Raw genomic sequence first — 24,107 nt, 5'->3', positions numbered from 1 at the left:
CCTTCACTGCATCGCTGACACACATCTTCCCATCTATTACCAGTTCAGACACATGAAGGGGTGGCGAACACTTTTTTTTGTCTTCCCTTACCTCTTTGGCGTGATATCACTTTACTGGGTCACCAGATTTCTCAGTGTCACTGTGGGGACACATTGCTCACCTCGTGACTTCTTTACCTCTTGAACCAGCAGAAACTTTCCCTTGATACCAGCCGAGACAGCCAACTGTCATTTTCTCCTCCTACTTAATAGGAAAGAGAGGAAAAAGTGAGCCGCAGGAAGGGCGGGCATTGGTGAAAGCGAGAGTTGGAAAGCGATAAGCATCTCGGCTTATTTGTAGAGTCCCTCATCAAAGTTGAATGACTGAGTAATTGGTTTGTAACAGTAACACTTACTTGGCCATCAATAATGGCCATGCAAGCTTGGGTAGAATTACTTCCTGGGGGGGGTGCGTTGTCGGGTTTCAGCATCATTATGATCTGAAGGGACACGGTTATGTTGGACAAATATTTATGCAGTGTTGGGTTACCTGGAACATCCAAACGAGAGAGCACAAGAATAGGCAAGGTGATTGAGAAGTCAAATACACATGTCCGACATTATTATCTAATCTAAAGATCTCAAAGCAAAACAGTAAGGATACGATTGTAAGAATCAGCTTCAAGATTAGGAATGATAATTGTAAAGGGTTCGGGTTCCGATTCCTCTTCTTTAATGATCCTGATTTTTTTAGCAGTTCCATTAACAATTATTTTAGTAGTAGTGAAAAAAAAAAAATGCAATTCCACAGCCTAATGATAAGACAATTTTGGAAAATCTATACATTTGGTGGCGTAAATCTCATTTAATAATTTGCCTTAAATATTAATTTGTTTAGGAATCAGACTACACTGATCACACTGTATGCTTTTGATTCATTAAAAAGACTGGGCTCAAAAGAGTCATTCGTTTGGGAATTAAACAACATGAGCTTGATTCTGGATGATGAATGCACTGCATGTTCTTCAAACTTGCGTAATATATTGCATACATGATCCAGAGAGACCTTTTCAAATGTTCAGCAGTCAGAAGCAGAATATTAAGCAAAACACAAGGTCACCCTCAACTTTCATAGCCTATATCAAACTTTTTAATGAAAGAGTGGTTCTTTAACTAAATCTAAACCCCATTGCTACTCAAAACCACCTTGAGATTATGATCCCAGACTGTGCTTGTTTGTTTTCTGTGATTCTGTTTCCACTTCACTGCTTGTGTTCCCTCCTTTTGCTCTTTGCTCTGTGCAACAGAACCCTAGAGATGACGTTATGATGTCATTTCATATGTTAATACCCCACAGTATCACATCAAAACATCAGACAAAACATCTGCAGATCTCTGGGGTCACACACACAAGCTCCAAATTAAGATATAATTTGACATTTGCAACTAGAAAAAGTTGCCGTGGCACAAAAAACAAAACAGAAGGTGGAGAGAAAACGGAGCTTGCTGTATTTCTCAGACTCAGGAACGCTGGTGTGGCCATATGTCATTCTCTCTGGTTTCTCATAAGTCCCTTGTTACCTCCCCAGAGATGCACAGCTGTGGGACCTCTGTTTGAACTCCCAGCTGGGGGTTGAACAATGCTTCCCTCAAAAACAGACACACTCAAACACACACACTTTTGCGAGTAATCATAGCCTCATCCGGGGCCAAACTTTAAAGCTGGGGATCACTTCCCTGTGGTCGCTGCCCAGGCAGTAAACAGATCCAGTGGGCAGCTCACCTGAGAGAGCTAATGCGGAACCCAATCAGGCCTTCTCAGATGTCCGGCCCTTTCCACTGCCACTCGGGCAAGGCTACGAGGGCAAAGACAGGGGCCTGTGGAGAGGGATCATGGTGATACCTAATCAAACGTTGTAAATCCTCTCTGCAGACATTGATATTGTTTCATTCACTAATGGCGTGAAACTAACTCACCGCCACATCGCATATGAAGTAGGTGACAAATATAAGTCCAATGATTCAATAAAACCGATAACATATGCTCCGCACAGGGAGGAGATCACACTACCTCTTGAAGTATAATATCAAAACAAACAATGAGAGTTTGGGATCCGTCTGGGCCCAGACACAAGGGAGTCTTGGGATTAATTACCTAGTGGTGACTAATCATTCCTGTGCAACTTTGAATGGGAAACTTCATTCGGAAGCATGAAATCTCTCCACTCTATACGTCTCCATTAGGACAACTTTTTTATTTGAAATGTTTCTCGTTAGATAAACAAGATAGTAAAGTTGCAAGGCAGAAAAAGAAAGTAGAAAAAGCTAGATTTTGTCATGCCAAACATGAGAACGAGAGTAAATGTAAGAAATGTAAGAGAGATTTGTAACATAATCTGAAAAATAACTAGTTTTTGAGGCAAATTATTACTTTTGGTAAAAACATGAAGAAAAACGAATCGGTTACCTAACGTAACCTCGGTTCTCTCTAGATGAGGGAACGAGTATTGCGTAAGCTAGCTTACGCTACGGGAAAGATTCATCTTTTCTGAGAAATTGAAGCCAAAAAATTATCCTATAATTTTGTATCCATTGTCAACGCAGTTCAGCTGCAGCAGACCATGAGCGGGCTAGCTAGCAGCTCATTGGTTCGCTCACAGAGAACTGCTTAAGCCTATGAGGAGACGCGAATGAACCTCGGCCAATGAGAGTCTGACATGCTCTCATTGCGTCAGAGCCCGCTGAAACGGGCGTGGTCAGAGAGTATAAATTCGCCTCTCAGGCTGTAAACACTGGTTTTCATAGAATGAAGCGAGAACGCTAGTAGCACAAGCACGGCCAGGAACGCAATACTCGTTCCCTCATCTAGAGAGAACCGAGGTTACGTTAGGTAACCGATTCGTTCTCTTACGAGAGGTTCTCTCGTATTGCGTAAGCTAGCTTACGCTACGGGAACACCTGGTCAACGCCGTGCGTGCTAAGCATCCACTATGAGTCCCAGGGGAGACCCCGGGGAACCCTTATGAGTGGGAATAAATATCTGTACATGTGACAAAGGCCAGCAGAGCGGCCGGAGATTGTGTAGTACATAAGCACATGATAGAGAGGGACAGAGCGAAACCGGTCTGAGTGAATAACTCCCTATAGTGCAGCTCAACCAGAAGAGCTGTAACCTACTAGACTGCTAGTAGTTTAGCCTGCAAGGCGGGAACTTCCAGATTGTAAAATCTGACAAAGGTGGAGGGGGAAGCCCATCCCGCTGCCACACAAATGTCATGAATGGAAATTACGCTGGACCATGCCCACGATGAGGCCATGCCTCTAGGGGGTGGGGGGGGGGGGGTGTGTATGGGGCTTACATGAGACACACACGCGCATTTGCACACACACGTAAGGTCTCTCGCTCTCTCCCTCTCTGCCGTACGCGCGCTGCACGGTTTGGAGCTCGCGAGCTCTAGATTCCGAGAGATTTGAACTAATTTGCGGCCATCAGGAGCCGCTATCAATATGCGGGAGACTCCTGGAACTTCCGGGAGATTTGAAATATCTGTGAACGCATACCTCTCTGTCCAATCATCTTTGAAAACTCTATTTTCTTCGTCAACTTTTCTTTTCCTGGACAATGACATCCTCCACAGCCATTCAAACGCTTACGCCGGGAAGTGTCGCGTCGCGGTCGCGCCCGATTACGTCAAAAGTCACACGCTCACTGGATGTCATGGCAACTAAATCACGGAGGAAAACTTTAAATATCTCGCCTTCGTTTTAATTTTGGACCATCATAAAAAATAAACAAATGATTTTAACATGCGTTTATCAAAATAGGAAATCCAGACTTTTAATCCCTTACACACAATTAGGGCTCTTGAAATACGAAATGGAGGCAGGTCCGGATTGAATTCCCTCCGGGTCCGGATCCGGACCGGGGTCCGGACTTTGAGAAGCACTGCTCTAGTGGAATGAGCCCTGATGCCCAGAGGGCATGGCAGGTCTTTTGATGCGTATGCGGCTGCAATGGCATCAACTATCCATCTGGATAGAGTCTGTTTCGAGGCGGCCAACCCTTTGGTGCGCCCACCGAACGAAACAAAAAGCTGCACAGATCGTCTGACCGGAGCAGTGCAAGTAATGTATAATCTCAGGGCCCTGACCGAACACAGGAGATTAGAGTCAGATTCGCTATCGGAAGCAGGCAGAGCCGATAGGGAAATAACTTGTGCCCTGAACGGGGTACCAATCGCTTTTGGGACATAACCATGTCTAGGTTTGAGAACGACTAAGGAGTCATTGGGCCCAAACTCGAGACAGGAAGCGCTACTGGACAGCGCGTGAAGGTCTCCCACACGTTTTACTGACGCGAGCACGAGCAGAAAAACGGTTTTGAGCGAAAGGTATTTGAGGTCCACGGTGTTTAGCGGTTCGAATGGGGGGGCTTTCATAGCTTCGAGAACGATGGAAAGGTCCCAAATCGGCACCGAAGGGGGCGCGGGGGGTTCATCCTTCTAGCTCCCCTGAGGAAGCGGATGACCAAGCCATCTTTGCCCAGTGACTGGCCGCGCCGGGGTTCAACGAATGCTGCGACGGCTGCCACATACACCTTGAGAGTGGAAGGGGACCTGCCCTTGTCCAACATCTCTTGGAGAAAAACTAGCAAGGAAGGGACCTTGCATGACCGTGGGTCCAAATTTCTGTCGGTGCACCATTTAGAGAACACAGACCATTTAGACGCATAGAGCCTTCTAGTAGAAGCCGCCCTAGCCTGCGTGATCGTGTTTAACACTCCCTCTGGCAAAGCGACGGGTAGTCGTTGATCACCCACGCATGTAGCGCCCAGCGCTCTGGGTGGGGATGGCAGATCGTGCCGCGAGCTTGGGAGAGGAGATCTGCTCTGACTGGAATGGGCCACGGGGCTGTCTGTGACAGCTGAGTGAGCTCCGGAAACTAAGTCTGACCCTCCCAACGCGGGGCTATGAGGAGCACTGAGTGGCGTGTTTCCCTGATTCTCTGAAGCACCTGTGGTAGCAGAGAAACCGGAGGGAATGCATAAAGCGGGCGGCTGGGCCAGGTCTGGGCAAGCGCGTCCTCGCTCTTTGAGAAAAATATTGGGCAGTGGGTGTTCTCTTCTGAGGCGAAGAGGTCCACCTCTGCTCTGCCGAATATTCGCCACAGCTTTTGGACTGTAAGAGTGTGCAGGGACCATTCCCCGGGGGGAATGGGGTTCCTGGACAGACTGTCTGGACCGTCGTTCAGATGACCCGGCACGTGCGTCGCTCTGAGCGAGAGCAGGTGACACTGAGACCAAACTAAGATGCGTTCTGTCAGCTGGAAAAATGTGCCCACAACACTGTGTTCACTCATACACAAAAGCATTTCAGTTCCCGTGTGTCTCACAGAGCCCACTCTCATAAAGCGGTTCCAACCCGCTCGAGTTTCAGAGTGCATAAGCGCGCCCACGAGCCCGTGTGTTTGTCCCACCTCTGCTCACTCTGTTACACGGCCCTTAAGCTCCTCTCTGAGTGTAAGTCCCGCTGTCATAAACTTCACGCTTCAAAGCGTGGGAAGCTATTTTGTAGCTTTTGTACCGCGAAGGGCAATGTCCGTGGCGCTCCTCAAATCCGCGACTGAGGGGGGATTTTTACCGCTCTCGTCCCATTCACGAAGTAAATCGCCCTGTAGAATCTGAAGGACGGACATGGAGTGGAGTGCAGAGGCTGCTTGGCCGGCGGCTAAGTATGCGCGGGCGTGAAAGCTCGAAGTCGCTCTGCAGGCTTTAGAGGGAAGCACAGGTGATGAGCGCCATCTCGTGGAAGGCGGGCATAAATCTGCGGTGACCAGGTCCTCTACAGGGGGAATGGAGAGATAGCCCTTTTCTGCGGCTCCGTCCACAACGCGAAGCGGGGCGGAAGAGTCAGAGCGAGTTCTGGCAGAGAGCGGGGCATTCCAGGACTTCGTGAGTTCCGCGTGCAGTTCAGGCAGGAAGGGCGCGGCCCGTTTAGTGACGGGAGTCGAGCGCTGGCGGAAGTAGCTGCCGTCCATACGGTTGATGGTCTGCTCGGGGGGAGGAGACCAATCGAGCCCGAGGCGTTTGACGGCCTGTGAGAGGAGGCGCACTAATTCCTCCTCGATTCCAGCGCGGGTCCCAGAGGATTCTCGGGCCGAGGAGGCGTGAGAACCGGACCATTCCTCACTGTCTGAAGCGAGAAGCGAACAGGTTTCCTTGATGTCCGCGGCGTCATCGGAGGCGACAGAGCGGCCACTCGGCGGCAACTGTACGTCCGGAAGCGGCGGAGAAGGAGAGCGGGAGGCGACAGGCTCCGGCGAGATGAACGCTTCCAGCTGGGGTTCCGGCGGCCTCTGAGAGCGGCGTTTCTTCTTCCGCGGCGAAGTCAGAGGCGGCGCGGAAGCAACTTTAGTGGCCTGAAGTTGAGCCCGCAGGGTCGACAACGGCATCTCCTCGCAGAGAACGCAGCCGCCATCGGCGAGGGCGAGCTCGGCGTGCTGCAATCCGAGGCAGAGAGCGCAGATGACGTGGCGGTCTCCAGTCTCGAGGGAAGCGCGGCAAGAACCGCAGGAAGATTTACGAGACATCTTTACAAAGACGCTCGGCTCTTTTAGATACAATACAATCGCAGGACGGCTGAAGGTGGCGAAGACGGCCGGCTTCCTCAGTCTCCCAGATGCTCGCTAGAGTTGCCTTTTCGACGACGGCGGCTTCTCTCAGGATCAGCAGATGCGTGTAGCCTCGCTGAAGAGATGAAAATCAGTGTTTACAGCCTGAGAGGCGAATTTATACTCTCTGACCACGCCCGTTTCGGCGGGCTCTGACGCAATGAGAGCATGTCAGACTCTCATTGGCCGAGAGTTCATTCGCGTCTCCTCATAGGCTTAAGCAGTTCTCTGTGAGCGAACCAATGAGCTGCTAGCTAGCCCGCTCATGGTCTGCTGCAGCTGAACTGCGTTGACAATGGATACAAAATTATAGGATAATTTTTTGGCTTCAATTTCTCAGAAAAGATGAATCTTTCCCGTAGCGTAAGCTAGCTTACGCAATACGAGAGAACCTCTCGTAAGAGAACTATTTGTTTACAATGTAATAACACGCTGAATCATGCACAAAAAGACCAAAGGGTCGATTCTGATTTTGTCGCATGTTGACTTAAACTTCACTTTGGATAGAAGTGCAGTCACACTTTAGATAAGGGTCTAATTCTCACTATTAACTAACTATTAACTATGAATTTTGCCTTAATAATAGCCTAACTACTGCTTATTAATAGTTAGTAAGGTAGTTGTTAAGTTTAGGTATGGGGTAGGATTAAGGGATGTAGAATATGGTCATCCAGAATAAGGCATTAATATCTGCTTTATAAGTACTAATAAACAGCCAATATCTTAATATGCAAGCTAATAAAAAACTACGGTAGTTAATTGTGAGAATTGGACCCTAAACTAAAGTGTTACCAAAAGTGCATGCTAAATTAATATGATATAATGTATGAAATAAAAAAAATTGGGAACTTAACTGATGTTGAAATTGTGATTAGACAGCACCTAAAAACTTTCTCTTATACATTCTTACACATATTGCCTTTAAAAGATCACTGTGAATAAGCCCCAGTGGTCAAAGCTCACCTCAAGTGGAGGGAAAAAGCATTACACTGCTTATTGTCTCAGCAAGCACTTAGCCTTAAAAATTCATATATTTATGAAAATATAAAACTTGAAGCTGACTTTTTTTATTTGGCTAAATCTTAATTTATTGTGGTATATACACTTCATAATACCCTGAACTGTTTAGCTTCTGGTCAGTAGGGCTTTACTTCAAGTAGAGAGACAGCCCTTCGAAACAAACCTTCTTATGTTTCCATTCCTTGTCTTAGCTCATTTGTCTCTGTTAGGTCAGGGACAGACAACAGCATCACCATTATTAATATTGATCTAAGGCAGTTACGATTGATTTTCTCTCACCCATCATCCTCAGGTCATTTTTGTTGGTCAGGGGACCTGGGATTTTCCTAACTACTGGAAAGCAAAGCATTTATGTATTTATTTATGAAAAAAGTATATATATATATAATTATATATATATATATATATATATGTTTTTTGTCTTTGTTACAATATATGATAATATCAGCCCGTTCTCATCCCAAGGCGTCATACATGTGCCGCTTTTGACATTTCGTCGAAATCTTCCGCACATGGCATCCTTTAGCGTCAATATGGGACGCAGAATCCAAGGCGTCATACATGTGCCGCTTTTGACATTTCGTCGAAATCTTACGCACATGGCATCCTTTAGCGTCAATATGGGACGCAGAACCCAAGGCGTCATAACCGTAACCCTACCCCAGACCTAAACCTACCCATAACAGTGCGTGTTATATTGACGCTAAAGGATGCCATGTGCGTAAGATTTCGACGAAATATCATATGGCGTCACCTATATGACGCCAAAGGATGAGAATGTGTTGGATAATATATAATATATATTTGTAATATATATTGTTACAATCTTTTGTAACAATACACTAGCATTCAAAAGTTTTTTCTTTCTTTAAAAAAAAAAAGTAATTAATACTTTTATTCAGCAAGGATGTGTTCAATTGATAAAAAGTGAGTAAAGATTTATATTGTTAGAAAATATTTCTATTTGGAATAAATGCTGTTCTTTTTAACTTTTTATTCATCAATGAAACCTGAAAAAACTACCACAGCATATTACAATGATTTCTGAAGGATCATGTGACACAAGACTAGAGTAAAGATGCTGATAAAAATTCAGCTTTGCATCACAGAAATAAATTATATTTCAAAGTATATTAAAATAGAACATCATTATTTTAAATTGTAATAATATTTCACAATATTACTGTTTTTTCTGTATTTTAATAAAAAAAATGCAGGCTTGATGAGCAGAAGAGACTTCTTTCAAAAACATTAAAAATAGTAATGTTTCCAAACTTTGACCGGTAATGAAAGCTTTAGAGTAAGTTCTGCCAGGAAGACTCAATTGTTACGTCACTTATTACCTTCTCATCTAACCAATCGTGTTCTAATACTCGTAGTATAAAATATCAGTTCTTATTAGCATTTGGTCTGAGCTGAGCGCTGAGCCAACAAACAGCAGTCGCCTTTTACCGTTCCTCCTGGCCAAAAACAACGAGCTTATGCTGGGTTCACGCCATGTCATAATTACCGTAATCAGGGTTCGTACACCTTTTCCAAGGTCAAATTCAAGCACTTTTCAAGCACTTTCAAGGTCCATTTTAAAGCTTTTTCCAGCAGCTTCTCCACCGTAAATTACATACCAATACATAGTAAAAATTATTATTTAGCGTTTTTTCCACATTAAAAGAGGGAATATGCAATAAACAGCCAAAATTGTTTCTCGTAATAGCAGAAGGATCAGAAATTGAAGCAAAACACAGGTTTTATTTTTCAAAATGTTGTTGGAGGATTTGATCCTAATGACATGCAGTAGGGGTGGGCGGTATGACCAAAATTCTGTTTCACGGTATGACTAATTTTATTTCACGGTAACGATATATTTCACGATATAGTTATTTATACATGTAGTTATTCTCGAAAAATCGTCATAAAGGGCTTTGTATACTAAATAAACCCAAATACTTTAGAAATGAAAAGTTTTACTCCTTGTTTGACTTTTATTTGGCAAATAATTTATTCGGTAAACTATTTTGATAGCTAAATATAGTGAACAAAACACACTCATCAACTTTTAAAAGAACTTCCCCCAACTGACTGATATTAAATACAACTCATAGGTGCAATTAAACTTTAAATAAAGTGTCGCTGAATACATTTTTCAATCTCATGTTATTGCTTTACCTCATCAATCAGTTTATAATATCTAAATATTTTATTTTGAACTATTCTATTCATAATAAATTAGTAACTTCCTTTTAATTTGGTAGGATAATATTAGCAATACTATTATGTTTAAATGTGTTCCCCGGTACATTTTTTGCCATGTCTGCTTATTATACTGCGTTTTTTAAAGGTGCCCTAGAATATGAAATTGAATGTTGGCATAGTTAAATAACAAGAGTTCAGTACATGGACATGACATACAGTGAGTCTCAAACACCATTGTTTTCTCCTTCTTATTTAAATCACGTTTTTAAAAAACACCCCTGAAAAACAGGCGAATCTCCACATAATACCGACTGTGACGCAATAGTGGGGATCATTAATATGTACGCCTCCGAAGATTTGCATATGCCAGCCCTCAATGCCAGGCGGAGGGCGGATCTGCGCAGCCGAAGCATAGCAGTTGCTCAGTGTTTGGATGTACACATGAACACAAAAGTATTTTTTAGTTCCTTCATCCAAGCCTCTGAAGAAACAATGGGTTAATTTTATTTTCTCTGGAAATTTCCAAACATTTCACCGACGACGGTCTCCTCAACTTGGGCCAATACAGAGCTGGCCTCGGATCGAGCTACCAAGCAACACTTTCTGATCTGTAATTGTTCGAGTTCAGTAGGGTTGGGTATCGTTTGGGTTTTATCCGATACCAGTACCTACTCGGTATTTTTTAAACGGTTCCGGTGCTTAAACGGTTCTTAAATCGGTACTTAAGAAAATGAAACCGCACACACTTTATCAAAAAATAATACCCTTTAATTTACAGGGCCAAACTGGACACAATATTAACTTAAATCTTTAAACCATATAATTACAAGTAGCATATGGTAATAATAAAACCAATATAAAATAAAAATTAATATTTACATAATATCAAATGAAACAATATTGTATCAAACAATGTAATAATACTGGAGATTAATAGAGATTACTAGCAGGCAGAGCTGCCAACTCTCACGCATTGACCGTGAGACTCACGCAAATGACCCTTTTCACACAGAAAAATCGCGGACAAAGAGGACACTGACACCGACAGACAAGACAGAGAAGGTTACTTTTGATATGGAACAAATCCACAGCTGTCAGATTCTGTCAATATTTTTAAGAGATTCACACAATAAATAACGTTTTGGCTCTTTGAAATGTGACAGATCGCTGTAGCGCGTCAGTTCAAACGGCACGTGATACGGCAGCCTACAAATCCACTGCTTCTTAGCTACGCAGCGTTGAGTAAACCTATGAAAGAGAACATCTCTGGTTACTGGTGTAACATATCTCTCAAAAGGGAACGGGACGCCGCCAAGCTCCTCGCGCTGCCGACCAGCTTCCTTTTTCGGCAGAGAAATCAGAGGAGCAGATGGCGCGCGCGCGCCAACATATGACGACGTAAGTGCGTCGATGCGGCGCCCGCGCCATCAGCCAATGAATTGGCTTGATTCTATATGGGATTCAGACTATCGGCACACCCAGAGGGCGTTCTGACACGTAATTTTACACGTGAAATGCAGCCAAACCTTGCGAGAAAGAGCGCGCATGCGAGGAAGAGGAAACTGTGCTCCAAACTGTGTAGCACACGCACGGCGGAGAGGGAGAGAGCGAGAGACCTTGTGTGTGTGTGTGTGTGTGTGCGTGTGTGCATAATGAAGTTAGGCACCGAAATCAGGCACCGAAATTTTCGTTCTTATTCGGTCTGGTTACTACCGTTTACGTCGGAACCGGTTCCCTATTGGCACCGAGTTTCGGTACCCAACCCTAGAGTTCAGACAGGTAATCTTTCTCTCAAAATCGTTCAATACTGTTTATGCATCAGTAAGTCAAACCAGTGACTAAAATATCAACTTCACATCGTTTCTTTTAGTTGGATGAAAACAAACTTTTTTTATAGTGAATAAATTATATACAGAAAGCGATCAAAGAACAATCTTTCCACACAGCGTGAGTTTATTTGGACAACTCGTTATGAAATCACTGACGCACGTTATTGCACAACGAAGCTCTTACTGTATGTAAATCATCGTGTTTGCATTGGTGAAAGCAGAGAGAGTGCAGAAACTGCTTTGCAATGATTAGATCTTCAGTCTCGCGATCAACACACAGTCATCTGCTCAATGCTCATCACGGCAACATTTTATGTGATGGGAATAGATTTAAATACTTTAAAAACATCTCACGATTCGTTAATCTCGATAGCTGTAAAAACGTAAAATATCTGTAGTAAAAGTATTCGAGAGAGTTTCACATGTACGTAGCAATTTCATATGCAAGCATGTCAGCCAATCACAGCAGAGGCCGGTTCTCACAGCAGACACGCCCCTTCAAACAGAGTGTTCAAATCAGAGGCTAAAATCAGGCTAGGAAAAATGCCTTTTATTTCTAAATTATGACTATTTTTGATCTAAAAAACATACTAACATTATAAGGGCAACCCAGGAAACATTATAAAATAATTTAAAAAAAACTTTCTAGGGCACCTTTAAGGGGCTTGTTTTGCTCTTTTTGTGATATCTGGCAACCCGTCACCTGGAGCTTTAATCAAGAGACGTTCAGTTGTGTCAAGTTCAGAAGTGACACACCGCGCTCCCTCTCAGTGTGTGTTCGCGCGCGTCTTTTGCATCAGTAAAATGCGATTGGTTCATTTTAGTGTAAAGTTGTAATCACGGATCGAATCAAATGAAGATTTAATCAGCTGGTTCAGTGGCCAATTGTTTGGAGTTATAAATATATAATTCGAGCTGCATATATAGTAATTTTGCCTCAGGTACCGAATCCGAGACTACCTGGAGGAGGTGCTCTGAGTTCGGCTGCTCCCGAACCGTGCCGCGGTTCGCGTGAATGTGAAAGAATCACGGACTCGGGTGCGCACTTAGTAGAGTGACCTGCGCATGCGTTTTAGCTGATTATGATGTATTTAGTTAAATAAAACACATGTAAGGGATGATAGTGTTGATGATTTACCTTGGATACGAGCGAGAGTGAGTCTGCAGTGTATTCGCACACACACATAGCGCGTAGACTCAGGCCAACAAATTATTGGAAGTCCACTGTCTCCTGCGTTTGCAATCAGCAGAAAGCCAAATGCGATACACAGTAAACCTGTGTTGTTCACTCAGCTGCGCATATTAACACCAAATTAATAAAAAACACAATATATTGACCCGCGTTCTGTTTTCTATCATGCGTCGTGCAAGTTTTTGATGACGTAAGATGCACGCAAACGCACCAGGATTCGATAGAATCAAGTTGAGTGTGAAACCAGACCAACACTGCGGGGGACGCCGGGAACAATCACGCTCGGGCCGCAGCAAACTATTTATTTCGCCATTTAATAAACGAAATATTCAGTCAGATAGGTTTTTGTTGTGAAAGAAACAGTTACAATTTCAAGCACTTTCAAGCATTTTATCCAAAATTTAAGCACTTTTCAAACCTTGAAAACACCTCATTAAAATTCAAGCATTTTCAAGGATTTCAAGCACCCGTACGAACCCTGCGTAATGAAGTCACGCTCTACTCTGAGCTGTTCTGAAGGTAGGGTCTCCTAGCTTTGATCATGCTTTCAAAGCTAGGTGGCTATTGCTAGCCTCTCCGAAGTTACCTACCCTACCTTTAATACATAAATAGGCACAAATAGGTGCGACTTTGCCACAAACAACCAATAATTGAAAAAGACTGGCAGCGTTTGGCGTACATTTTTTTTTTGTTCTTAATTTTGTTTCTTGAGTATTACCATTTGTAAATATTGTACAAATACTGTTCTGACCATGGTTGATTAATTTAGCTGAGAAACTGAACATATCTTAATACATTGCCACTGATAAGTGGCATCTGTCCACTCTTGAAAGGCAGCAGCCACCCCTGATCTAATCAGTGACTGTGGTTTCCTATGCTGCCATGTGCTGTCTCCAGTCCAGACTACATGCTCCGTACTTCATAAAGTGGGATTAATACATAACTTTATGCCTGAATCTCTTTAAGTAATAAAGTGATAAGTGAGCCACAGATTTACCACATGAGTTCTGTTAGGCGATGTCTTTCTATGAGCTTATTCAGGTTCAGGAAGAACCGCTCTGTGGTCTTCACTGGGTGCCTACAGGCCTAACAGATGCTCTACTTTTCACATTAACCAGGCTTACCAGCTCATTGTAAATACACACAAGAGCAGTGCTCGAAGTGGGGCGGTACTCACCGGTACGCAGTACCGGCACTTCTACATTTTACTCTTAAGCGTACCTGCACTTTTTCTTGCGTACCGCTACTTCTCGCATGTAGCCGGTACTCTACTGACAGAAAAAGCGTGACGGCCGTTTAACCCCTTATTTACACTGCACACATCTGTGGCGCGTTACGGCTGCGAAACGGCTACCGGAGCTGATCACGGCCACCGCAAGCGTGAGCAGCGCGTATTTTTTTCGGCTTGCGTTAATCAATGAGTGCATTCACACCGCGAGGAGGAGCGTCACGCAAGCAGCAGTGAAGCAGGGGTTCGGTGCCGAGTCTATTGTTGTGCTACTCACGACATTTAAAGTGAAAGCAAAGCACACTTTTGATGGAGAAAATAAATATGATTTCACACAAAAAGTGCCCAAAATGCACAGAATTTGCATGTCTAATGTGTTTTAACAAGAACTGGAGTAGGCTGCGTCAGAAAAGAAAATGAAGACTCAAAAATATTTATACAAGATTTAGCCATTTAAACTTGTCTTAATTATTCAGTTTGGGTAAAACTATATGTTTTATTAATACATAAAACGAGCAAACTAGTCAGAATATAAGCTTTCTTTTAGTTTATGTAATAGCCTACATAGACATACCCAAATCAAACCCGAGTTTACTTTTTTTTAATGTTTGCTGTCTTGTAAACATATGACTGAAAAGACAATATCAGAGCTGTTTTCTTGGTTGTTTTTGTTGTTTACCATTTACATGTAATTGTTGTATACCTCCCATCTTAACAAACTTCAAGAATCAAGTTTATTAATGACCAACTTCTAAAAAGAGAATGTTTCTTTGTAAATAAATGCGCGCACGCACACACACGACTTGTTTAAATACATTTATGTTGTTAATAAATAACAATAAATTGTTGTTGTACCAGCAATATTTCCAAGTTTTGTTTTTCACTGTAGAAATTTCAAATGTCATGATTTGCCAATGCAAGAGAGTACCGGCACCTTTTCCCCCCCACTTCAAGCACTGCACAAGAGTACATTACTTCACAATAAATAAAATCTTCCAACAGTTTTAGGGTAAAGACGTCACAATGTAGAAATGCACATCTTTATTAATTTCAAAGCCATTTAAAAAATAAAGGCTACTGAAACGGTGTAAGTTACGATAGTGCAGACCTTTGAGGGGAAAAAAATGTAGAGGAAATAAATACCCCTAAATGTGAATAAAGCTAAACATCAGCATATATGCATAAATGAAAAACCTATAACACTTTCTTTACCCATTGTGCTCCAAATAAGAAAACCTACAGAGTCTAAAGTTGTAAACATAATTTGAGGCACTTATTGGCTGGCAGTGCATTTTGGGAGAGAATACACATTCGGACGTTTACAAAAGGAAGATTACAGATCAATATATCAACAAATTTCAACTGTGGACAAACAAGCAACTGAAAACTAGAAGAGGCACTGAAGACTATAAAAGAACAACAATGATCATAGATTGCTTACTGCATACAGCGCCGCACATACAGTATGTTAAACAATTCCTAATATTTTTTAATTATCTCTGTTGGGGGAAAAAATTAAACCTGCCTAAGACGGTTTGCTAGTCTTAACTTTAGATAGCTGCTAACTGGAAGTAGACCAGCTGAAGTCTAGCTTTAACTAATTAAAGACTAGTTTGGAAAGACTGGAAAAGCATCTAAGACAAAACATTTTTTTTTTAAAGTAAAACTGAGTGAAGCTGAAGCTGAAGAGCATTGCATTGTGGGACACACAGTGTGCTCTCTGGTATTCCATGCATACAAAAATAGAACATACAATGTTTAGTATACATACTGAAAAATTGTACGAGTAATATGGTTGTGTGCTATTTCGAGCACCAGTCTCCTGGACAGGACGAGCCCAAGGAGAGTGTCTGAAATGCCCTTCTCTGACTGTGTGGAGCACTGCATGTACTATTACGTCCTTCCCATACAGTGGTTTCCCTCCTTACCATATCCATTCTCATCACTACTAAGCCAGCTAACCTTCCCAGAGACTAGCCATCCTTGCTGTCATGGCACTTTGCGAGTGCTGAGTGTTAATTAGACATGACTAGGTAACTGCCGCCCAGCGTCTTATCCCTCAAGAGAGAAGAACCAGACTACAGAATACAATTGGATACAAAAACACAAGTGTCAATTTGTCCATCAGTGACTTGTCTCCTTCCTGTTGTCTCTATATGTTGATAATGTTTGAGGCAGAAAACCATCCAAAAGCCATGAACAAAAGCCATCTGTTATGTCTTTAAGTTACTGCACCCGACAAAATAAATGTTGACGTAAACAGCAATACCCACGGGAAAAAAGTTGATAATGACAACATAGACAATCTTACAGCTAAAAAAAAAAAAAAACATTTTTAAAAGTCTACATGAAATCACAATTGACAATATTTACTTGATTAACAGTGTAGACAATTTAGCAAACTCACATTCTGTCTGGCCCCCATTCTGGCATGTAACGTCCACTTTTCATAATCCAAACAAGATCCTCCCTACATTTGTTTTCATTAAATATCCTGTCTGAAATACATCACATTACTGAAGTAAAATGGTTTGCACACATCAATTTATGTTGACTTTAACAAAAATATGATCCACAGCCTCCAAACTCCTCATACAATGGCATTGTTTCCGTCCATTGTACTCTGTACAAACGTTTAACGTTTGTATTTCAAGTCATTTGAATGAAATAGACTACATAATTCAGTAAATAACTATGAAGGACATGTGCATAAACATATTACTGAATTCAAATGTAGCGGCCTCTCAGTCTGCAGTCTATTTCAAAACAGACCACATAATATATATGGCATTAAGCACTGGCCTCTAATTTAATTTCCTCTCAAATTTGGCAGCACAGCTGCATTAGTTCACTGTGATCAATACGAAGATGTCTGCACTGGAAAAAAAAAATCATTTTACTGTCTTTATTTCAAATTACATCATGCAGGAACATTAAAGTAAATTGTAGATAGATCCTGTTTCATTATTTATTGTTTCATAGACAGTAATTACTGTCAGACGACTTTGATGTGGTGAAAGCACTGCTCCTTCCCTTCCTGTTTCCCTTCCCTGCTAGCCGCCCATTCTATAATTATTCAAAGGATAACTGTGATTAATTAGATTAAACAGTCCATGCTATGAATTAAAAAAAGAGAAAAATATACATTTTAAGTCATTTGGTTTGGTCTCATTTTTGACCACTGTGGTTAAACTCCAGTCTTCGCTTCTTCTCCTTGAATAATATTATGTCTTGTCTTTAAATAGGACATTTTTGTGGTATGCCACAGTACCTATTCAACTCTGGTAGACCCTACGAGTGCATTCAAACAAAGCCCATTTGGAAATCATTATGATTTAGCCGCTGAATGGAGCTAATGGATGGGAAACAGGGTTTAGGGGGTTTATAGGGAAGCTGATGAACATATTCAGAGAAGTCAGTTCATTAGTCTTGGCTGAAAGCAGCAAGCACACTCGTGCAATCATAGTTCACTGTAGGCACACATCCTAAGTGCTCACTGAGTGTGGCATGCCGAGCCAAACCAGAGAGTTTACACAACCTTAAACGAGCAATCTACGGAGTGCTAAATACCACCTCTCTGAATTTATAACATGTTCTGACGATAGTAAAGACAACCGCAATGTACACACACAGGAGGAGTTTCACTTTGAGCCGGGGGGGGGACAAAATTCCACGGGAAGATGTATTCACACCAAGGGATCAAGGTTTGGCTGGCTAGCATAGCTGCTTGTAGTTGCCAGTGTAGTGCAAGATGAACTTTTCTAGCTAATCAAAAGAAAGCAAGTAGCCTAAGCTCTATATGCCAACTGGAAACACAAAAAAGGTAAATGTTTAATTGTTTAAAAATTTGGGGTCAATAAGATTTTATGTTTTTGAAAGAAGTCTATTTCAAAGCTATATTTATTTCAATACAGTAAAACATTATTGTAAACATCAATATATATTTAATATATTTTAAAATGTAATTTATTCAGTAACACTTTAAGGTGACGTAATTACACGTTACTACAAGTACTTACACTAGTAATAACAGTAAATTATGCATAATTACAAGTAACTAACCCTAAGCCAAACCCTAACCTAACAGTAACTCTACAGTAAGTACATGTAGTTAATTAATATTACTCAGTACTTATTTTAATAATTACAATGTAACTACGTCACATTAAAATAAAGTGTAACCACTTATTCTTGTGGTGGCAAAGTTGACGGATAAAAATGTTGATTAAAAAAAGCAATTTCATATAATTTCAAATTAGCAACAGAATAGAGCACCAATGAAATCTTTGACTAATGGAACTCGGTAACACTTTATTTTAAGGTGCTTGTAATAAGCAGTAATTAACAGTTAATAAGACACTTATAAGACCTTATAAGACACTTATAAGACCTTATAAGATGCATATAAGCATTAACTACTTCATATAAGGGTTAATTAAAGGTCCAGGCCCTGAAGAGATCAGGGAAACTACTCCCTCTTGGGAAGGTCAATTTTTAAGGGCCTGGGAGTTTGTGTTACCATTTATGTTTGTTCGGCTGTTCTAAAAGTGCAATGTATTGATACTTGAGAAATGTATTATTTAATTTAATTTATTTATTATCATTAGTTAATGATAATATGCATCTTATATGCATCTTATAAGGTCTTATAAGTGTCTTATTAACTATTAATTACTGCTTATTACAAGCACCTTAAAATAAAGTGTTACCTGGAATTGCTTTCGGGAAGGATCTTGCATGACACCAAAACTACACAATTCGATGGCCAAAAAGAATGCTTCTCCAATGATAATCATTCAAAAGTAGCCATGTATTCCGACAAAATAAACGTTTTTATTTCAATAAATCACTCAAATCAATTTATACAGAATGGGGATGGCGATAATTATTTTTATAGTGTGGCTAATAGCAGATAAATGGCATATTTTAAAATTCAACACTATTTCGTAAAAAAAAAAAAAAAAAAAATGAAAACACTAAAATCAATTTAGTTTTAAATGCTGTGAATTTAGGCATGCCAACATTGTAATGTATGAAGAATTCATATTTTTAAGATTTGGAAACATAAAGATTACATTTAATCTTTAAATTATTAATGTCTTTAACAATTCATTTTAAATATGTGTAAGATGATATCTAAATGTAAAAATGGGATGAATGACCATGCATAATTAAATATGTTATTTCAAAATCCAATACAGTAACATAAAAATATCTCTAATATCGGTCTCCACATTGCATACAGAAGTAAAGTTACTTGTACTTTTCTAAGAGTGTAGCTAACAATGCTAATGTAGCTTTTTAGGTTAAATTCTAAACCTTCTATCCTTGAGTATCCAACAAATCAAAGCGTTATATCCACAACAGAGACGCTAAAGTTCAGGTGATGTCAGAGTATACGTCCTGCGGTATGGTTAGATTGCGTGGAGGGTGGCCACTCATGCATGAAGGATAGTTTGGGCTTTGCTGGCGTGATCTTCTGCCTCATGGATTGGCTGCATGATTCTCTCCTCAGTGCAAGCCTGCATGGTGAGCTGTCAAAGTATATTACAGTCACACACTTCCACGATCAATAGAACCTCATCTCGAGACATACAGGGAGAAGGAAGGATGGTGAAAGTGGAATTGAAGTACAAAGAAAAAGGACACATGGGGCAGAAAGATCAAGGGTAGAGGATGTAGTGATACTTTGTTTGTGCCTCTTTTGCAGCTTGCATTACAAAACATGCAATCTCTGAGAGTACAGAAGACAGTCAGCCACACTGTCAGAGTTTCAGAAAGATATTAAGGAACCATTAAGAACATCGTTTTAACGTGCTGAAGACAAATCAACCGGTTAATGTTGGATCGGGCTAGTGAACCCCTAAACGATTCCTTTCGAGAAAGGGCCTAAATAACACCCGATGGCATAAACATAGGGGCGAAATCTGCTCTGCATTTATGACAGATATCATAAGCTTTTGATTCCAAACAGAGCAACAATCTTTTCTACAAGCACTGGCAGAGAGACAATCTTTCTTGCTTTCTAAATCATGAAAGGGTACAAGGGTGTGCCAAAGCTTCCACACGCCTTCTTCTGGGGTTTTGTTTAGTTGCCAATCTGATTCTTTTGGCAGACGACTGTGTCACTTATGAGACAGCAGGATTTGTGTGGCTGAGGCAGATGGAGAGATTCAGAGAGCCGCGAAACAGGAAAATGAGCTGACAAAGCATGCTGAAGTCAAGCCCGGTCTAGACTGCAATCAACAAATCTGTGTGAAATTATAGCCTGCTAAGTCTTCAACACATGACATGTGATAGCCAATGAGGATGATGAAAAGAGCAGATAATTATATGAATGGATATATTTGCATACCCTCATTTAGATGTGTATGTAAATGTGTATGTAAGTCTTCTAGTTGTTTTATATATTATTGTTTTATATATTACCGTTACCTATAGACTAACCCCTCCCCCACCCAAAAACCCCCCACAATAATTCACCTTACCCCTAAAATAATTTGTGTAAATATAATAATAATGTGTAATATTATATAATATGCAATAATATTTTAATTTATTTACATTTTTTATTTATTCCTGTGAGGGCAAAGCTGAATTTTCGGCAGCCATTACTTCAGTGTTCAGTGTCACATGATCCTTCAGCAATATTTTTTGTGCTGCGTATAGATTTCGTGCCTGGATTAATGGCTGCTTTGCCATCACAGGAATAAATGACATTTTAAAGAATATTTAAATAGAAATATTTCACAATATTACAGTTTTTATGCAGCCTTGGTGAGGATAAGAGACTTCTTCCAAAAACAAGAAAAAAAACTTGATTATTCAAAACTTTTGCAGTATGACAATTGGCTTTTTTCCTGTATTGTATTTATATTTATGTCATATTTTACTCATTTATAAGGAGGATTTTGTCCCAAAAGTATAGCTAAACAAACCCACACACACCTACACTTACCATCTTGGCATAAACTGACATGTGTATCTATAGGACACAAATGATTGTTTTTTCCCTATTGGATCACTGCACCCACAACATGTATGTCTGGTCAATTATTCAGCTAGGGACTAGTGGTTGTTTCCTGCACCTGAAAGGCTGCAAGACGACCCAAATCTAACTACTTTAGCAGTCTGACTATCTACATCTCATCGTATACTGTAGCCCCCTGAACAAATACCCCCATGTTCAAAAACACTACTTAGGATGCAAAGGACAGCCTTTAAACAAAATTATTTTAGATTATTAAATTAAATGATGACTAAAATCTAGAAAAAAAACAACGTTAAAAAAATACCTTCAGGTTGTCACTACAGAAGTCCCCTCAAAAGGTACACATTTGTGCCTTATCTAACTCTATTATACATCAATATGCACTCTTTAGGGATAGGCAAGGAAATCTTCCTCTGTCTAAGGGTGCCTAGTGAAACATGTATTTGAAGGAGATTTGAAAAAAATTACTTTGCAGGAATAAAGCAAATTCGATTTCTGAAAGCTCTCAAAGCCTCAGGTTTTTTACCTCTATGTTCTTGCAATACACTATCGATATTCAAATCAATGGATTGATACCGTTCCCTCTAAAGACTCTAAAAGGTCTGAATGTCGTGTCCATCTGACATACAGCAGCTCAGGGTGGAGCGTGAAGAACGCCTCACAGAAAACACTCTCTGGCTTTTGCAACAGCAGTGGCCTACATTCCAAAGCCCCGTGCCAGCCCTGTTGCAAAATCAATACTCAACAGCCTCTCTTTACAAACACCCCGGCTCTTCCCAGTTGTATGACAGCTCCGCAGCCTGCCAAACCTCTGTCAGACTCATATTTATGCGTTACGATTGAATTCAGCATTTGCCTCCCTCTCTATTTTCTCTTTCTTTTTGTCCTGATGGATAAAATCCGTGGCCGTAGTTTGGTAGTCGAGCCAAACGACTCAGCCTGCGGTCCAGCCTTTACATAAAACCCCAGTGAGGACCAGCCTGTGCAACCTTGAAATAAATGTACTTGTGGTTATTTAGGTGGCTACACACGAAACACAGCTATATTAGGGCAAAGCAGCGCATTTCAGGGCACATAGAATAAGAGCATATATTTATTGCTCAAAAGAGCAGCAGCGGTTCGCCAACTAATATTTGCTATTCAGCCGAGTCCAAGATATTGCATTCTCGGCTCCTGCCGGGAGTGAAACCTGCACAGAAAGATGTTGTATGCCAGAAGAATGACCTTTACAAAGTCCAAGTAAAAACCAGCTCAGTCACCGTCCAGTGGCATAAACCAACTTTAAAATGCCAACAATCACTTGCTGGAAAATACATCATCGCCTTGTGACATAGCTTCATGCTTGAATGCTCGAGTACTGTACCATTTATCAAATGGTTTAGAACGTTTCCAAGAAGCACTTTATTCCAGCTGCAATTATCACAAACATCCACACATTTAGAGTGCAACAAAGTGCTTAATTATATAATTAAGTGCAGATGTTATAATTATTATTTTGATTCATTCTCATTTTCTCCAAGTAAAATCCGACCATTGGATGAATATTCTGGGTTAAATGCAAGTTACGGTCTAACGAAAGCATTTGTTGCATAAAGTTGGCACAACTACCTCGATTTCTTTAAAAAGAAAAAATCCAAAATCGAGGTTACAGTACGACACTTACAATAAAAGTGAATGGGGCCAATCTTTGGATCATTCAAAACCAGAAATGCGAAGCTTATCATTTAAAAACAGCATTAATTCATTACATCAAGTTGTAATACTGTTTTAAAATATGTACAGCAGTTTGCAGATATGGATATAACCGGGCACATTCACTTCCATTGCAACTCAAATTTTTGCTTTTTAATTTTTTTTTTTTTTAAAGAAGTATAAATACATTTTTGTTGTAATCAACATTATGCCACAAAATGCTGTCAACTGTGCTTAACTCGCAGACTGGGAATATTGGACCCTTATGCTCTGAAGGCTGTAGGCAGGATAATTAAGTGCAATAAAAAGCCCATTGAAAAACAATCTAACATATCGCAGCCTTTGAGACTCACCCATGTGTATATCAAGGCAGAAGGGATCCATGAGGAACAGCTACAGCAGATAGATGGTTTGTGTGAGAGATGAAGGGAGCTACGCCAGCCTGCGGTGATCTCTTTAGAGAGAGCTTCTCTCCTCCTGACATGTACCTAGGACAAAACAAAAGGTTTCTTTGAGGCTCCTCTTAGAAACACACATCCATGAAGTACCATTCCCCCCCACCTCCCTCCCTCCGAGCGGTCATTTAAAGAATAGACTGTCCCCTGCAGCCGATCAATCTGTTAAGAACTCTCCATTCTCTCTGAATTAGGAAATCCTGGCTTTCTTCCATTGGAAAGCTATCGAGAGTGAGCACTGCAGGATGGATTTCCAAAACAAGACTTTCTCATGCCAAGTGGCACCTCTGTGCACAATTGAATTCCAGTAGGGTTTGTTTCTCTGTTTGTTTTACGTCCATGCAATGGTGCTGCACGTCTACGCCTCGCAACCTAAGATTTCAAGAGCAGGAAATCTGATTAAATCAGACATGCTTGTGCCATTCAAGTAGTGTTTTTAATTACTAAGAAAACAAAAATATATATAATGAACTACAATGACATGCATCCATAGGAGTAAATATATATTTACCATATAAACAACATACTGTAAATGGGAACTAGGTCTGACAAGCTCCAAAATAACTATTTTTACATCTATGCAAATGGCAGACACTAAGATTTATATGAATAACAACTACAATTTTGGTCTATTCCTCAAACAAATATATTCTAAGACTTCATAAGACTAGAATATATCATAAGAATCATATGAACATTTTTAACATAGACAAAATCAACTTTTTGGGTGAACCATTTGTTTAACATCAGGACATTTAAACTACGATATGAAGTATTCTAATTAAATAATGCATTCACACAGAGAACTGTATATACAGAATGAGAGGAAAAGAGAGAGAAAAACAGGTAAGATTTGCTTAAA

The 24,107-nt window shown here is 40.8% G+C and overlaps 1 protein-coding gene across 2 annotated transcripts in view; it reads right to left on the bottom strand.

Annotated features, from left to right (window-relative positions):
* rxraa (retinoid X receptor, alpha a) overlaps positions 1–23,278 on the bottom strand; it is a 203,524-nt gene extending 180,246 nt beyond the window's left edge. Inside the window, exon 1 of one of the 2 annotated variants that reach the window (XM_056268255.1) lies at positions 23,144–23,278. In XM_056268255.1, coding sequence (XP_056124230.1) covers positions 23,144–23,174 — 31 coding nt within the window. In that variant the 5' untranslated portion in view covers positions 23,175–23,278. The remainder of the gene's footprint in view (positions 1–23,143) is intronic. The other variant, XM_056268257.1, reaches the window with a different exon arrangement.
* Between the last annotated feature and the right edge of the window lie 829 nt (positions 23,279–24,107).

The sequence above is a fragment of the Rhinichthys klamathensis genome, unplaced genomic scaffold (assembly GCF_029890125.1).
Source record: "Rhinichthys klamathensis goyatoka isolate OS25496 unplaced genomic scaffold, OSU_Roscu_1.1 h1tg000270l_1, whole genome shotgun sequence".
Classification (NCBI taxonomy): Eukaryota; Metazoa; Chordata; class Actinopteri; order Cypriniformes; family Leuciscidae; genus Rhinichthys; species Rhinichthys klamathensis.
Note: the sequence above shows the minus strand (reverse complement) of the source record. Positions and strands in the feature narration are given on the sequence as shown.